Source organism: Brettanomyces bruxellensis, chromosome 4 (genome assembly GCF_011074885.1).
Source record: "Brettanomyces bruxellensis chromosome 4, complete sequence".
In the NCBI taxonomy this organism is placed as follows: Eukaryota; Fungi; Ascomycota; class Pichiomycetes; order Pichiales; family Pichiaceae; genus Brettanomyces; species Brettanomyces bruxellensis.
Genome location: NC_054685.1, coordinates 228407 through 245397, shown reverse-complemented (window position 1 = coordinate 245397; position 16991 = coordinate 228407). Strand labels below are relative to the sequence as shown.

Here is a 16991-nt window from a genome sequence, read left to right as displayed (position 1 = left end):
TTCCCTGTTTGTGAATTTTTTATCCTGCGGCTCCCACAACCTAACTGAACCCCATTAGTTGAGTGTTCTTTTTCTCGATCCCTCGATTACGAGTTGTTCTCCAATGCTATTTTTTTTTTTTCATTCGCTCGACTGGGAATTAGAATGGCTGAATTGCCCAGTTTTCATCGGCTGTCGAGAAAACTTGTATTTTTTCAGAAAGTGCACTATCACCTTTTCTCACTGCACTCAAGCAGAAATAGCGGGTACCTGCAAGATCACTAACTCTGCCTTAAGACTGAATAAAGCAAAGTTATTCATTATTCCTGTCAAGATGAGTGAAAGTAAGTACAGTATTACACATATCTAGTTGCGGCTTTTACTTCTAACCTTAGATATGTGTTTGATGTCTCGATTTCCCACTCAATATGATAAAACGAACTAGCAAGCATTTTCCATAGATATATGCTACTTTTTACATGCTTTTTGCACGTATATTAATATGTGATAATATTTTGTTTAGTGTTTACATGAAAAAGTTAGAGGGTCTCGTACTAACTCACCCGTTTATTTATTTTTAAAGTTCGTCTTTTGGATCTCATCAAGCCTTTTCAATCAGTTGTTCCTGAAGTGCAACTTCCATACGAAAAAATTATTTTCGATGAGAAGATTGTGTACACTGTGGCAGCTGCAGCTATATATCTTCTTCTTGGTCTTCCAGTGAGTGGTGTCGATGATAGCAAAATTGTTGACCCATTTTCTTGGCTCAGGTCGGGTTTTGGTTCAAGAGCCGGAACTTTCTTGGAATTTGGTGTTTTCCCAGCTGCATTTTCCGCATTCTTTTGGCAGATTCTCGCCGGAAAGAAGCTACTCAAAGTTGACTTCAGTTCTCCGTCAGATCGGAGGTTGTTTCAAACTTTGCAAAAGATAACTTCTTTCATTCTCGGATTTGTTTTTGCAATTCTTCTCGTTTTCTCCGACTACTTTGAGCCTTTGGACCTTTTCTCAAAGACAGAGGAAGGAAGTTCAGCCTTGACATCCCCCTCCGTTGTTGCTAAATCTCTCATTATTGTCGAGTTGACTGTTAGCAATGCTATTGTCACTTTGTTGGTTGAACTTCTTGATAAGGGTTATGGCTTTGGTCCTGGCATTTTGGCTTACATTACGGCTTCTGCTGCTACCACTTTGGCCACTTCAATGTTTGGTTTAACCACATTTGTTACTTCTCGTGGTAAGGAATCTTCCGGTGCGCTCATTCAGCTTGGCCGAAATTTGTTTTCCTCCAAAAGCTGGACTTATGCCGTGTATGAAGCTTTCACTAGAAACATCGGGGCCAACTTGACTCAAGTCTATGTTGCTATTGCAGCTTTCTTTGCTACCCTCTACCTATCGAATTGCAGATACGAAATTTCTGTGAAGTCGACCAAAGTCAGAGGAATGTCTACTGTTTATCCTGTTAAGCTTCTTTATTGCGGTGCTCTTCCAGTTCTCTTCACATTTTCTATTCTATACTTTTTGAACATTGTTGGGTTCACGTTAACAAGAATATGTGCTAACTCAAAGTACATTAACTATATCAGTCTAATTGGACACTGGACTTTGGATGCTGAGACGAAAAAAACATACAATCTTGACGGTGGTATTTTGTATTTGATATCTGCAGCTCCTTCTTCGAGCAACTTGGTTCTTTCCATTATCAGGCCATTTACATTTTTGTTCTTTGTGGTTATGGTTTCTACATACTTTGGCAAATTTTGGCCATTTATGTCTGGCTCTGCTGCAAGGGGTGTTGCCAAGATGCTCAAGGAACAGGATATTACTCTTGTCGGTCGTAGAGATGTTGCTGTGGCTAAAGAGCTTGGAAAGATTATATCACCAGCAAGCAGATCAGGTGCTCTATTTTCATCAGCCATTGTGGCATTTGCCGAGTGCTGTGGTAGATGCAAAGGAATTGCTTTCAGTACATGTGTTGGCATTTTGGCCGGTCTTTCAATTATGGAAGACATAGTTTCTGAATGGCAGCAGACAGGTGCCGCTGCAAACTCACAGTTTTCACAATTTCTACCTACACAGTGATTGATGCGGCTACATAGGCTTCAAATTGGTTGAAATTTCTTCGGCCGTTGTATACTTATTAAGAGTGCATGTGGGTGTTGTTATTACTTTTTTGTCGTTTCCTTTTTCTTCAATACTTCATACGTTTTTTGCTCCTTATTATTTTTCATGTCCTCAATAGAATGGAAGGTAAGAAAAACTCGGTGATTGTCTAAACTGCGTAAAATGTACATGTTATTTTTATTGTATGAATAATAGCTCAAATCTTTAGATCTATGCTGGTGGTAAGAAGACAGCATACAATCCTGCCTGGACTATTACCCAAACCATCCAAAATAGTATCATCCAATGTGCAAATCTCTGAGAGAAAAGAAAATTCTGTTTCTTTTTGTTTGCATTTGCATTTCCGTTAAATGCATCTTGATACAACAATGAAGAGAGAAACCAAATGTGGAGGAATGTGCAAGTACTAACTCTATTAACAATTTGGACATGCATTGTGGTGAATTGCAAAAATGTATACACAAAGCAAACGAGCCACTCTCCTCTAATTTTCTTGCATGCTTTGAACCTAATCAATGAGAGAACAAGCACAAGAAGCTGTGGCATTGCCATTAGAAAAAGGGGAATGTTGCCAAGTGTAAAATATTTGAGAAATCCAACATTCCAATAATATGATTGTGCATAGGTAACCAATGATTTAGTGATCGAGTGACACCATTCTCCCCTTTGAGGACAATATCTCAAGTATGGAAGAGCCACGGAAATGTACAAAGATGCAAATAAAAGCAAGCCGGATATCAGCGGCATTAACATAGAAACAAAGGTTCTATGTTTAATGGCATTGAACAAATCATAAAGGTACAAAATTCCGTATAGTAGGCAATTCGATCTGTATCCAAATGCGATGGAAAAGCAAATCCCGGAGAGAAGATATTGTTTGCGATGCAGTCTAACATTGTTTGTTAAGGCATATGCCCTGTAATAAAGTCCAAGATAGCAGAATAGTTGTGACACGGATTCACTGTAACCCACCGTTGAAAATATTCCGGATGGTTGAATGGCACATAGCAATGAGCACGTATTTGCAAACGTGGAAACCAGCTTCTTGCTTTTAAACCTTGGTCCGAAAATCAGTAGAGTTAGTTTTCTTAACAAAACACAACTTAAGAAATGGCATATATTGTTGATGATCATTGATACTATCAATGCATCGTATATATTACTCGAGAAGAGCTTCATTAGTACGCCTAATAAACGCCAAAGCAGGGGACCAAAAACCCATTCATGTTCAAAAGCGATTCCGTCAAATGTAAGTTTAAAAAAATACACCGAATCCCAAGATAAAAGCTTATCCAAAACGTGCTTCTTGATCCTTTCGGTGTTGATTAATGATGACAGTGAGTCAAGAATCACAGATCGATCTGACGTATACTCATGCAATAGTGTGATAGTAGATACATCAAATTGGGAAGGGGATATAATAACTGCAAATAACTCAGCAGCCTTTATTAAAGCAAAAACCGAGCAAAGTTGACTCATCCGAGCAATTGTATCTGTCAAGAATATTTGGCTTTAGTTCTAGAGAACATCAATACGGTGTATTAAGGGTTGAAAGCTAACAACTAAGCATGACCGAATTATACATCCGTGCATGAGATCTTGGGCCGGTACTGAAAGAATAGGGAATGCCGAGAAGTTGACAGCAAATAAAAATTATGTACGATACAAAAATATGTATAAATTTCAGATAAACAAAGATTATTCGCACTATTAGATAAAGACCTAGAATGTCTTTTTTTTCTTCAGCTGATACCTGTCAACGTCCTTTCTTTTATCACTTGTCCATAATTGAAAGCATTGTGCAGTAAATGAAATGGAGAAGTTACCATTTAGAAAGTCGAAGGCAGATGCTGCCAAGACGATGCTGGTGAAGAATTCACCTGACAATGAAACTGCGAAGTCGAATTGTGCAGCTGTAAATCCACAAGATTTTAAGGAAGGTACATATGTGATATTGGATAACAAGTTTGTGTTCACAATTAAGCAAAGCACAAAAATGATTCCCGGTGCCATTGGTCTATCTGGAAATCAAAGATTTTGGGGTTCTTGGTCCACAGATCAATCTGTCTTGGTTTCGCCTTATGATTTATTTCATGCCAATGGTAAGAAAGGAGCATATTTGGGGGCAATTAATGTTGAGGTGAATTTTTGGAACAGAAATAGAGCAAATAGCAGGTTATACGATCCGGATGAAATGGCCGATGCATTCGTGAAGAAGTTTGATTCACAAATATTGCAACCTACCCAAATTCTGCTCTTCGAGTTCAAGGGCAATTACTTTGAACTCAAGGTCACAGCTACCCAGGTTGTTGATCTTGCTGATGTGAGTATGGAAAATGTCCCAGTTAGCGGTGATATTATGAATAAAGGAATAGTTGTTCAGCAGACACAAGTGAGTTTCTATAAAGGATCTGATGGTCTTGTGAACCTGAAAGCTTCAATGAAAAGGCCAAATGTTGATGCAATTATTAGACCTGATTTCAAATTTGAAGATATGGGTATTGGTGGTTTGGACAACGAATTTACCTCTATTTTCAGAAGAGCATTTGCATCAAGAATTTTCCCACCGGCATTGGTTGAGAAGTTGGGAATTCAGCATGTCAAAGGTATGCTTTTGTATGGACCTCCGGGTACAGGAAAGACTTTGATTGCTAGGCAAATTGGTAAAATGTTGAATGCAAAGGAGCCGAAGATTGTTAACGGTCCGGAAATCCTATCCAAGTATGTTGGTTCTTCTGAAGAAAATATTAGAAATTTGTTCAAAGATGCAGAGGCTGAGTATAAACAAAAGGGTGATGCATCATCACTTCATATCATCATATTCGATGAGTTGGATTCAATTTTCAAGCAGCGTGGTTCCAGAGGTGATGGCACTGGTGTCGCAGATAATGTGGTCAATCAGTTACTTGCTAAAATGGATGGTGTTGACCAGTTAAACAACATTCTCGTGATTGGAATGACCAACAGACGTGACTTGATTGATGAAGCTTTGCTTCGTCCTGGAAGATTTGAAGTGCAAGTGGAGATACATTTGCCAGACGAGGAGGGACGAAATCAAATTTTGGAAATTAAGACTAAAAAAATGCGTGATAATGGAGCTTTGGCATCGGATGTTGATCTTCATAAACTCGCTAAACTAACCAAGAATTTCAGTGGTGCTGAATTGGAAGGTTTGGTTAAGTCTGCCACTTCCTTTGCATTGAGCCGGCATATTAAGGTTGGTACAGTGGGACAGATAAAAGGTGATTGGAAAGATGTGGTTGTCAATATGGATTGCTTTTTGAATGCTCTTAATGAAGTGAAGCCGGCATATGGTGTTAATGAAGAAGATTTACACGACTGTGTCAAAGGAGGTATTCTCAAATTCTCCCCAAAAATTGATGGTATTATCAACAGAGTTAATAGAGATATTGCGCAGTTGAAAAACTCCAAAAGATTTAACTTCTCTTCTGTGTTACTGTATGGTCCTCCTGGTTCTGGAAAGACCGCATTGGCCGCAAATATGGCCTTGAAATCTAAGTTTCCATTTATTCGAATGATCTCATCCGACGAATTGATTGGTATGTCAGAGTCTGCAAAGGTCCAATACATCGATAATACGTTCCGTGATGCATACAAGTCCCCGTTAAATATCCTCATAGTTGATGATATTGAAGCCATAATAGATTACGTTCCTATTGGTCCTCGATTTTCCTCTGTCATATTACGTGCTCTAATGACCAGGATGAGAAAGCCTCCTCCGGAGTCTCATCGTTTAATTGTCTTGGCGACAACATCAAATTACAGGTTGATAAAAAATCTTGATGTCTTGAATTGCTTTAACGACGAGATTCCCGTGAATAATTTGACATCCTTAGAAGAGCTTAAAAGTGTGATGCTTCAAACACAGTTTGGAGCGCCAAATGTTGAGGCAGCTTCAGAGAAGGTGAATAAACAATTGCTGCAGATATTCCAAGATGGTAAGATTAATATTGCGATCAAAAAGGTTTTGTTCAATATAGATGCCTCAAAATTCAGTTCCAATCCGGTGGAGGAATTAGTTCAGCTAACAGTTGAAAGCAACAGGCCTTAAGACAATGCTTTACATTTATATATATATATGTACTCCTTTCGGATCGCGTGGCCTATAGTGATATGCTCCCCCTACTAGCGGTAGGAACTTCAGGTTCCAGAAAATACTAGAGTATAGGCTAATAAGTAATAATAATTAAAACTCAAGTAAAGTTAGAAATCCTTTTACCAACTACAATTAAGACGTAGAAACGCAAAATATTAAAAAAAAAAGTGTGTAAAATAACAAACAAAGTAGATTAAGAAAAGATGTACAAAAGAGCTCGACGATCACCATAATTATTAAAGAGTATACTCATGCGTGCTTTAATTACTGCTCGTCCTTCTGATCTTCCGGTTTGCCGTTTGACTTAACATTATCTTCTGTACTCTCTTTATTCGAAGAGGCAACATCTTCATCTGCATTGCCTCTTTCTGCTTCTTCTTCTTCCTCTTCCTCCTCATCGTCATCTTCATCTTCATCTAATCCTAAAGCGGCGAATCTGTTCACTGATGCCTCTCTTGGCTCCGGCGTAGGTGGCGTATTTGTGGTAGACCTTGTGGATGATGATCTCATACTTCCAGAAACTGTTGTGAAGTTATCAGATGATCTATCCCTTCCTCTTCTCAGAGAGGCAAGTGTCTGAAATGTCTTATTCTTTTTGAATGGTCCCAAAGATCCTTCAGATGAGTTCCTCACAACACCAACCTTACTCAAATCTTTAGAAGAAAGTCTGTCCGAAGATCCCCATCTGGATGAGTTTGACCTAGAACCCAACCTAGATCCGGCTCTAGAACCCATTCTACTACCTCCTCGATGATCCATACCACCACGACCTCCATGATGTCTTCTTCTCATTTCCTTTTCGTATTCTTCCTGCTCTCTCTTACGTTCAGCCTCCATGTGAATCTCCTGAATAGTCTTTGGACCGGACTTTTCGGCATTTTCATCACGCCAGTTCCTCTTTCTGAGTTCCATCATATCAAGAATACTGAACTTAATACGAGAGGTTAGTGATTTGCTGGTATCTAGCAAGGTATGGATCTTCGAGAACGCAAGATCCAAATGATGCTTGCCCTCTGAAGTCTGATCCAAACTTGGACCACATGTCTTCAACAGCTGGGAAAGTGTCTCCATTGCATCATCCGATGGCTCGTCCTTACTTAGAATTTCCACGATACAACGCATGATGACGTGTCTGTTAAGAAGTTTATAACTGAACAACTCACCAATGAATCTAACTAAGCCAAGTCCTCTTCTCTTTGCAGCGGCCATCTTATAGTATTCATCCGACATCATCTCTGGTTCTAGTTGAGATCCATCTGGGTTTGTTGGAAGCTTATCTTCCCATCCCTTCTCGTACTCGGTTTGACAACGTGAAACCAATAAGTAATGAACAAGGTTGGAGCCACTGTTTCTTGTTTCTCCCAATTCCTCATCCTTGGAGTCCTTCACCTCTGGGTCGACATCCTTACAGAGCTTGAAGCACCACCTAGCATACATGTTGGACCAATGGGGCTCATCGCAGGCCTTTGCAAATGTGATCTCAATAACAAGCTTCAAAGCCTGTGCATCCTCTTCCCACTTAGATTGGTTTGCCACCTCCAGCATTTTTCCAGTAATATTATCAAACTGCTCCAATGTAAGCTTGTTAAGCAAAGATTGCGTCTTGCTTCTGATGTCATCCTCCTCTAAAAGCACCGTCTTTCCATCTGGTGCATACTTAACCTCCTTCTCCTTCTTTCTCAAGGAACGAGGCACCCATTTGTGCTCAGCCTTCTTCAATAGAGGCTCACCGTTTGGAAGCGTTTCTGGGATTGCAGGAGCAGAAGCTGCCTCCCTGGAACCAGCATTCTCTTCTGGGTTCGAATTCCACTCTTCGTGTCTAGAGCCGTGACCAATCTCTCTCATTTCACGCATATCTCTTGGCTCTCCTCTACGGCTTCTGTGAGAATCCTTTCTTCTCCTCGATCCCTGGCGGCTCTTTTCGCCTCTACCAGACCGTCTTCTACCACTTCCACCACGAGATCCATTTCTGGATCCATTATATTCACCCCTAGGACCATTACGCGACATTCCACGTCCACCATACTGGCTGCCATTGCGGTATCCACCTTTGCTTCCAGAGCGATCAAGCAACAGAACGTGCGAAGAGTATTTGGTCTTCCAGTCATCATCAACTTCAAAGTCGCATGCCTCACAGAACTGATACAGGAATCCGGGATCATACGTTTTTTTATGGTAGGACTGGAATTTCTCGTCTGGGAGTATCACACCATCTGGGTATGAAAATTTATAAACATTCTCGACTGGCTTTGCCGCCTTTATACGCTCAAAGAATTGCGACATCGTCACCTTAGAAACATTGTTCTCTGCCTCCTTAGCATCGGCCGATTGTGATTCTGATATGTCTTGTTCTAATCTTGAAACTGCAGCATTCGTAATGGCTGTGGACATCAAATTTTCAGATTTTGATGATAATGTTGGCTTTTGAGGAATATGAACCGGTAACGAACTTGGCGTTGTAGGAAGTGAAGGTATAGCCTGCTTTGCTGGAGTTTCCACTTCGCCAGCTGGCTGAAATTTGGCATCATTCTTCTGAGCAATAAGTTGTGCCATTGAAACTTTTGAAGATGGCTTTTCTGCACTTGGCTTTTCCGCAGCTGGCTTTTCTGTAACTGACTTTTCTGCAACTGGCTTCTCTGCAGCTGGCTTTTCTGCAACTGGCTTCTTGGAAGCTGGCTTTTCGGCACTTGGCTCGGCCACTTCCTTCTTAACTGGCTCTGTAAGCTTCTTTTCTTGCTTTTCAGTCTCCTCCTCTTTCTTTTCGACAGCGGTAGTCACAGGAGCGGATGGAACCTTTGAAACTTTTTCGACAGGCTTTTCAACTGATAACTCCTTCTTCTCCGCTTTCGTAACAGGAATTGATTTAGCAGGAGTAGGTGCGGGCTTCTCAACCTTTGTAGATTTGGTCTCAACTGACGATGCTGCTGGCTTCTTATCTGCGGACTCAGCAGTTTCAGGCTTTTGAGTTGGTTTCTGAACCGTTGCTTCCTTCTTTTGGGCTTCTAATGCCTTTTTAGCACGGATTTTGGCAAGAATGGCTTCCTTAAAAGCATTCTTGTTTTCCTTACTTTTATTGGCTTCCTCTTCCTTAACGGCAACCACTTCCGGCTTTTTCACTGGCTCGGGAGAAGGCTTTTGTTCTGGAACAGGTGTCTTCAAGGCTGCAGTCACTGGGGCATTGCTTGGTTCAAAATTCTCGGCCTTCTTAAACTGAGCAAATGAAACTGGCCTTCCATCTTTCGTCTTTATGCTGATTCCAGCATGGGATGCAGGCTTAGCCGGCAGATCCACCGGATGAGAGGCTCTAGCCCCGTTATCTTCATTCACAGCACCTGGAATAACGCCTGGCATAGCACCCATCACAGGTGTGAAAAATCCTTGAGGTGCCGGAGCTTGTGGATTATAATAATATCCTTGAGCCGCTGCTGCTGCTGCTGCGTAATATTGCTGATTCATGTATTCCGTCCATCCGCGGGCAGCTGCATACATTGGAGGATTTTGGGGACGTTGGTTATAGTGTCTGTGATTATATCCGTTTCCACGCCTTCCACCATTATTTTTACGATATGATGTAGACGACCCCCTTCTGTGGCCCGCATTAAATGATGACGATGATGATGATGATGCTGCTGATGGAGCCTGTGCGTTTCCTGTAGAGGCATTGACAGTAGCTGGTGATGGTGCAGCTGAAACTGCAGGTGAATTTTTCTGTTGTTGCTTCGGCTGTTCCGACGCTTGTTCATTTGCTTGTGCTATCTTCTTTTCGGCAGTCGCGGGACTACCCGTACTCGTCTGTTCTGAGGATGAGCCCATTATGTTGAACAAATGATAACTAACTTGATCTAAAGTTGAATCAATTGTTTTGTTTATTGTCTGCTCCCTCTTGAAAGTAATGACAAAACTTTGTTTGTGGTTTTTTATATCAATGATCCCCAAAGGTCCAGAAAATAAAAAGATGAGACAAAGTCAAAAATGGTGCAAATTAACGGGAAGAAGTGTGCGTATGGCTTCGCTTCCTTTCGATCTAATAATGCAGGTGTTCTTCTTCCAATATTAATCGCAAGAAGATCGGAAATGATTTATATCTATGAGTAGATATTGTTCCCGAAACAAAGTATATATATGTAAGTATATATACACCTATGCACTTATCTTAAAAATTGTGCAATAGTATGCTAACGATAGTATTAGTAAAGATATCGCTTTTAAAGAACAGTAAGCACTCTCCTCAAAGTACTAAAGCTATTTTCTGCCCATTTCCTTTTTTTTTCTTTCTCTTTCAAGCTACTCTTTTTTTTCAGTGGTACCCAGATTTCCGTAAGACTTTTCAAACGCGAAAAAAATTTTTAACTGGGTATTTAATTTTTCATGCGGCCGGCGTACTAGGAAGTATCAATTTTTTTTTTTCATCATCCTTTTTTTTTACGCAAATGGAATGGAAAATGGTAAGCGATCCCACCAGGTCGTCGTCCCCCTTAAAAGTCACTCTACCCTACCCTTAGTATGTTTTTTTTCGTAAACTCATAGCTAATTCATTTATGATTAAGTTTATCCTTATATATTAAAATGCCCTTACATATGCGACATGTTTTGGTTTTTCAGCCGTTCAATTCCGGGCCCATTAATATTCTGCTTTAAATAGTAGTGGTTTTGGCCACTGATATCTGATATCTGCTGTGCATATTCAATTTGTGTAAGGATGTCTTGCTTTGGAAGCTGTAACGCATCCTGTTGACTGTTTGGTGGCTATCCAGATACTCATATTAAACAAGCATCTAACACTAAGCAGGAATTCCTCTGTTAGTGCTCTAATCAAGTTATTTTATTGTAATTCTATTCAAATTTCATGGCATTCATCAATATAATTGTCCTAGAGGTGCTTTTTCACCACTACAAAGAGAAGTAACATCCCTATAAGAATCATAAATCCGTAAATAACCAGCATGTCACGAGTCGATTCTCTCTCTAAAAAAAAGATATTAAGCACGTTAGTATTAGAGTAATGATTCTGTCAGTTCAAACATATTTCAAAATATGTACCTACGAAAGCACGAAGTTATAATTTCTTTTTTAGCCTCGTCCTTGGTTTTCCCGCTGCATAAAACCGACCCTTTTGAAAGGCAAAAGCTAGCATTACAGTCTCGACAAGTCTGTTTATGTTCTAAAGTGTAAATGGCATAATCCTGTCCGCATTGGCATTTGCAATAAGTTTCATAAGCTGATGCAAAGGATGTGATTGCAATTAAAATTAGCAAGCACCGCTTCAGCGCATTCAATGGCATACTATCTTGTTTTTACTATTAGTTTTGTGAAATCCCCCGTTAGTAATCTTTGTCTTGTCGATAATGTCACTTGCAATGCTGTACCTTGATACTATGAACGAAAGAAATTTGTGCATCGCTTTGAAATATAAAATACATCCGTACACATGGACAATAGGTAACTTTCCAATGAATTTTTTATGTGGCGAATATAGGCGATGGTAGTAAGTAAAAGAAAAAAAACAAGTGGTATAATGGATGGCATAAAAGAGTGGGCCCGATTAGTTTTATCAAGCATTTAATTCATATGTACATACACCACAGAATTTTATCCCAAAGCTTCAAACTCATAATTTGCCTTTAATACATTAATCTTGGCCGTAATAAGCTTGATTTTGATAAATTATCAGTAAAGAAGGAAAATAGGAATGGCAACAGCAGTGACGCACGAGAGCGGTGTGAAGCCGTTTTTCAGGCAGAAAATACAAGATTATGAAATTCAGATTGCCGCAAAGACACAGAATTTAAGAAGACTCGAAGCACAGAGAAATACGCTCAACTCCAAGGTGAGATCTCTAAAAGATGAGCTTCGTTTGTTACAGGAGCCTGGCTCATATGTTGGAGAAGTTGTTAAAGTTATGGGAAAGAAGAAAGTGTTAGTGAAAGTGCATCCTGAAGGTAAATATGTGGTCAATGTTGCCGACAGTATTGATATCAAGGATGTCATGGCAGGTTTAAGAGTTTGCCTAAGAAGTGACACTTATGAACTACATAAAATTCTTCCTAATAAAGTTGATCCATTAATTTCCCTTATGATGGTGGAGAAAGTTCCGGATTCTACATATGATATGATTGGCGGTCTTGATAAGCAAATCAAGGAAATCAAGGAGGTTATTGAGCTACCTGTGAAACATCCAGAGTTATTTGAAAGTTTGGGAATAGCACAACCAAAAGGTGTTATATTGTATGGTCCTCCAGGAACGGGTAAAACTCTTTTGGCAAGGGCTGTTGCTCATCACACTGATTGCAAGTTCATTCGTGTTTCAGGATCTGAATTGGTGCAGAAGTATATTGGTGAGGGTTCCAGAATGGTTCGGGAGTTGTTCGTTATGGCTAGGGAGCATGCACCATCTATTATATTCATGGATGAAATCGATTCCATTGGATCCTCAAGAGTTGAATCATCTTCAGGGGGTGGAGATTCAGAAGTTCAGAGAACCATGCTTGAATTGTTGAACCAGTTGGATGGTTTCGAATCTTCAAAGGATATTAAAATCATCATGGCAACAAATAGGTTGGATATATTGGATCCTGCTTTACTCAGACCGGGAAGAATTGACAGGAAGATTGAGTTCCCTCCACCATCTGTTGCAGCAAGGACAGATATTTTGAAAATACACTCACGGAAAATGAATCTTACTAGGGGAATCGACTTGAAGAAAATTGCGGAAAAAATGAATGGATGTACAGGTGCCGAAATTAAAGGTGTTTGTACTGAAGCTGGTATGTATGCTCTTAGAGAAAGGCGTATTCACGTTACACAAGAAGACTTCGAACTTGCAGTTGCCAAGGTGATGAATAAGAATGAGGAGGGAGGTGTTTCGGTGCAGAAATTGTACAAGTGATTACTAGGAGGCATTGCTTTCAAACAGGTTGGATATGATGTATATTTTCCACAGTGCATATTAAGTGTTTGATATAAGGTGAGAATATAGGTGATAGTAAGAATTACATTTTCGTATATTGTAGTGTTATAGTACATCTATAAACTGGAACACTGCTTAGTATTCAGATTTTTTGACGCCGTATTTAATTAGCCATCCTTTTAATTTGGGAACAATCCGGTTCGCATTCTCTTCACCCGCAGAGACACTATTAAGCCCCTCGCAAATCCACCCTTTGCCATACTCTGAGAAGTCTGGAACTTCTAACAAAGTTTCCTCCAGATGCTTTTGTCTTGTTATTGTCTCATCAACACAGAAGTTGTATTCCCGGTGTTCATAGACATCTCGTGGTACGAGATCAGACCTCACAAACTTGATGATATCCGACAATTGAAGGTTCTTCCATGCAAATCGTTTAGAACTCCTGCAAAACGTGTTGTCACACCAATTATTACCACATCCATGTTGCATCTGAATAATATATTTTCGTTCAAGTCTTGAACGTAACTTAATATGCTTAGGGTCATATGCTGAAGAATAAAGTGGGCCAAAGCACACATTGCATAAACCAAAAACATTCTGTGCACCTGTTTGTGAAATTATCCTAGTACAGTTCTGGTTCGAACATACGATTGGTTCAGATCTGCTGACTCTATCAAGTTCATGTATTCTATGGTGTGATTCCATGTCCATTCTCCTAATTACTTTTCCACAATTTCTGCACTCTGTTGTTTTAGCCCCGCATGTGAACTCATGAGCTGACATATCTAATAGTCTAGTTTCAGGAGTTTGCTCGCCTCTAGGAACAATAAGATGACAAAAGCGACACTCATGCAATGATTTTGGACATTCCATATCTCTATGCCTGCATAACTCCTGCTTATTTGAAAATTTCATATCACATTTTGGACACGTAACTGGCCCTTCATGACAATACTCCTTATGGAGACGTAATGATTCGGTAGAATCTCCATATGTTGAACAGCAGTGCCAGTGAGTCTCCGGAATCTTTCTTAAAAAGACCCTTCCACAACCTTTATCGCATGGAATGTTATTTCTTCTGCAGAAATTTTCATGCATCAACTGTGACCTTTTTAAAATCCAAGACTTGCAATAGGCGCATTGAACATATGAAGAATTGTGCGAAGTTGTCCCTTCATTATCCTTATTATCGACCTCCACAATCTTTCGATCTGCACTGCAAATCTTAAATTTGGCTTCAACAAATTCCCTCCCCATCGGGATAACATAAATGTTTGCCCCATCCAACAGTTTGTTTCCTGTATTAATAATTAACTCTTTATCACCCTTCGAAAAAGTGGATTTAAGAAATAAATCCTGACTAATTAATCTATTTCCAGAAATGGCAAAATCCACATCTGCAGAAATAATTAAGCCGTGCTGTTGAATATTTGGAGTAACATTAATAAGTAACTTCTGTGAATTCTCAACAGAAACAGTAGCAACATCATCGACCTTGACTGTGAGAAATTCAACATCTCTTTTTGCCTTTCCGGCCGATAATCTCTCCGCCATTTCATTATTCAAAGGAGTTATATCTAAATCTATATCTGTATCTATTATGCAGACAGTCCTACCTGGTGAAGTCTTTGAAACTTTTAGTTTATATATTTGCAAAGAAGCGCTATCGTCCTTTATTATTAGGTCATCTCCCTGTGTAAGTGTAGTGTATAATGAAGTCAGCTTAGCTTCGAGAAACCACTTCCAGTCCTGATCACTTGTAAATTGACTATATACCATTTCTGGAGTCAAAACTAATTTTTTTGCACTCTTTACCTCGTTAACTAGCTGCACAATCACCGGTGTGCTCATTGCATCCTGTAATATTCCTAACTTGTCCCCCAAAAGGCCAGGTAATTCGATTTCTCCTTCACTAGATATGAATTCTCGAACACCTGCATAGCATTGATTGCTAGGCGTACTCAAACGAAATATCAATGGATGTGGTAGACTTTTGATGTTAAGTGCTTTCTGCTCGTTCAATAACTGTTCCAACACTGTTTCTGGTAATAAGACCTTATCTGAATAATAAGGAAGGTTAGCTTGCTTCGAGGATGAGCGGTTGCAAAATAATTTATCTGAAAACTCAAGATACTGCCCATTGGGTATATTGCTGGACATCCCGATAATGATGTTAATGTTTATTATACAAAGATTGCTTTGAATTACACTTAAATATTTGAACTAAGAAGAAACTTAGATGGAACTCGGTGATCTGCAAAACTTTCTCAAATAAAATATATCTTATCAAGATAGCCCGAACAATACGCCGCTGAGAAATTTCAAACAGAATATTTTGGAAGACCGCAGAAGATCAACAAGTAGATGCATAGAAGGCAAATCATATTTTCTTTAAGATCTGACACTACAAAATAACATCATTACAAATCAAGAAAAAAATTAATAATAATCGTACTCTTATAAAATCTATTCTTCTCTGTAAAGGATGATCTCGCTTTGCTTGAAATATCTTCTAGCATCCTCATCAATAAGAACTAAGCTTAGGAATGTTCGGGTAGAAAATTTCTTGTTGACATCCTTATATGTAGGTGTCAAGTCGAATCCCCCGAGGAAGAGCCTTATAGGGATTGTCTCTCCCCGAACAGGAGCACCGTCCATAATTTCAAATCTGACTATGGTTTGACTTTCACTTTTTTGATTTGGTGAGGCACCGCATGTTTCACGTCTAATCAACGAAAGCTCCATGTGCTTAATTTTGAGGCGCACTAGCAGAAAGTATATTCTCCCCACAATAACATCTTTCAATGAATATCTGTTCTTGGAGTATTCGAACTCAATATGAAGGCAATTTTCTATTCCAACATCCATCTTCACCATTGATGTAGGTGCCGACTTTTTGTCCTTTGTTGTCTGCACCACCTGTCTTTCCAATTGTTCTTGACTCTGATACTGATAAACCCATAATTCCTTCTCTCTAATAACATCAGCAGACTTTCGGCTAACGGTGACTTTCAAGTAGTATCTAAGCTTCACGTTTATCCCTTTATAGCTTTCGTATGGCTTTTCAACATTTCTGAATTCGAATGGGAATGTTTCCTGGTGACGCATTTCTCCGGGGCTGGCAAGTTCATGTGCCAATGAAAGAAAGTCATCTGATTGAACGCCATCTCCCTTTGTCTCAATTGTTCCTAATAATTGTATCTTTATGCCCATGTGCTCGATCTTCTTGTTGTCTCTCGTTCTGACTGTCACCTGACCTTTTACTGTCTCGCCGTCCTTATATAATGGAATTCTTTCTTTACGACCTTTCAAACTTTTGATATCAACCATCTCCCTAGTGTCCTCCCCGTCCAACCTTAATTCAATGTCTAATGGTGATCTAAACATGGCCTGTACGCAGTTATTGTAAATATGATTAATGAAAGCTGACGTTATTAATTGAGCACAATCTTGAGGAAATGAATTTCAATAATGTTACAACACAGCCAATTTACATTCAAACTGGCATTAATAAAAATGATGATATTAGCGATAGTGATTAATACCACATTTAATTAACTCTTCCAGCATCTGAGATGGTTAAGATTACACCAATTAGCAACTTTTCTGTGTCAGGAAGTGATTGATCGATTACACTCAGCTGCGCATCGTTCTTTTTTTTTTATTTTTTTTTTATTTTATTTCCCCTCTCTCCTTCTCTATCCAACCCCCGAAATACCAAAAGATTCATACCCCAAAATCTTCTACGACTCCCTAGTTATCATTCTAAAAGCATACAAGAGACATCATATTGAACATGCATAGATAGCATTATATAAATCTAAAGTATCATGTTTACAGTTCACAGGTGCCCGTAACCTCTTGCATCAC

General features: G+C 39.4%; 6 protein-coding genes across 6 annotated transcripts; 3 read left to right on the top strand and 3 right to left on the bottom strand.

Annotated features, from left to right (window-relative positions):
• Nucleotides 1–313: 313 nt before the first annotated feature.
• BRETT_001662 (uncharacterized protein) lies at nucleotides 314–2055 on the top strand (the record flags this gene model as incomplete). The annotated part of the gene is made up of 2 exons (XM_041280206.1): nucleotides 314–323; nucleotides 563–2055. 2 exons carry the CDS (start codon nucleotides 314–316, stop codon nucleotides 2053–2055), a joined length of 1503 nt encoding a protein of 500 aa, XP_041135089.1.
• A 1855-nt stretch (nucleotides 2056–3910) lies between these two features.
• On the top strand, nucleotides 3911–6169 carry BRETT_001661 (uncharacterized protein; the record flags this gene model as incomplete). The annotated part of the gene is made up of 1 exon (XM_041280205.1): nucleotides 3911–6169. The coding sequence occupies one exon, from the start codon at nucleotides 3911–3913 to the stop codon at nucleotides 6167–6169; it is 2259 nt and encodes a 752-aa protein (XP_041135088.1).
• A 309-nt stretch (nucleotides 6170–6478) lies between these two features.
• Nucleotides 6479–10027, bottom strand: BRETT_001660 (uncharacterized protein; the record flags this gene model as incomplete). The annotated part of the gene is made up of 1 exon (XM_041280204.1): nucleotides 6479–10027. The coding sequence occupies one exon, from the start codon at nucleotides 10025–10027 to the stop codon at nucleotides 6479–6481; it is 3549 nt and encodes a 1182-aa protein (XP_041135087.1).
• A 1876-nt stretch (nucleotides 10028–11903) lies between these two features.
• On the top strand, nucleotides 11904–13100 carry RPT6 (26S proteasome regulatory subunit 8; the record flags this gene model as incomplete). The annotated part of the gene is made up of 1 exon (XM_041280203.1): nucleotides 11904–13100. The coding sequence occupies one exon, from the start codon at nucleotides 11904–11906 to the stop codon at nucleotides 13098–13100; it is 1197 nt and encodes a 398-aa protein (XP_041135086.1).
• A 156-nt stretch (nucleotides 13101–13256) lies between these two features.
• Nucleotides 13257–15281, bottom strand: BRETT_001658 (uncharacterized protein; the record flags this gene model as incomplete). The annotated part of the gene is made up of 1 exon (XM_041280202.1): nucleotides 13257–15281. The coding sequence occupies one exon, from the start codon at nucleotides 15279–15281 to the stop codon at nucleotides 13257–13259; it is 2025 nt and encodes a 674-aa protein (XP_041135085.1).
• Nucleotides 15282–15587: 306 nt separating this feature from the next.
• On the bottom strand, nucleotides 15588–16508 carry BRETT_001657 (uncharacterized protein; the record flags this gene model as incomplete). Its single annotated transcript, XM_041280201.1, has 1 exon — nucleotides 15588–16508. One exon carries the CDS (start codon nucleotides 16506–16508, stop codon nucleotides 15588–15590), a length of 921 nt encoding a protein of 306 aa, XP_041135084.1.
• Between the last annotated feature and the right edge of the window lie 483 nt (nucleotides 16509–16991).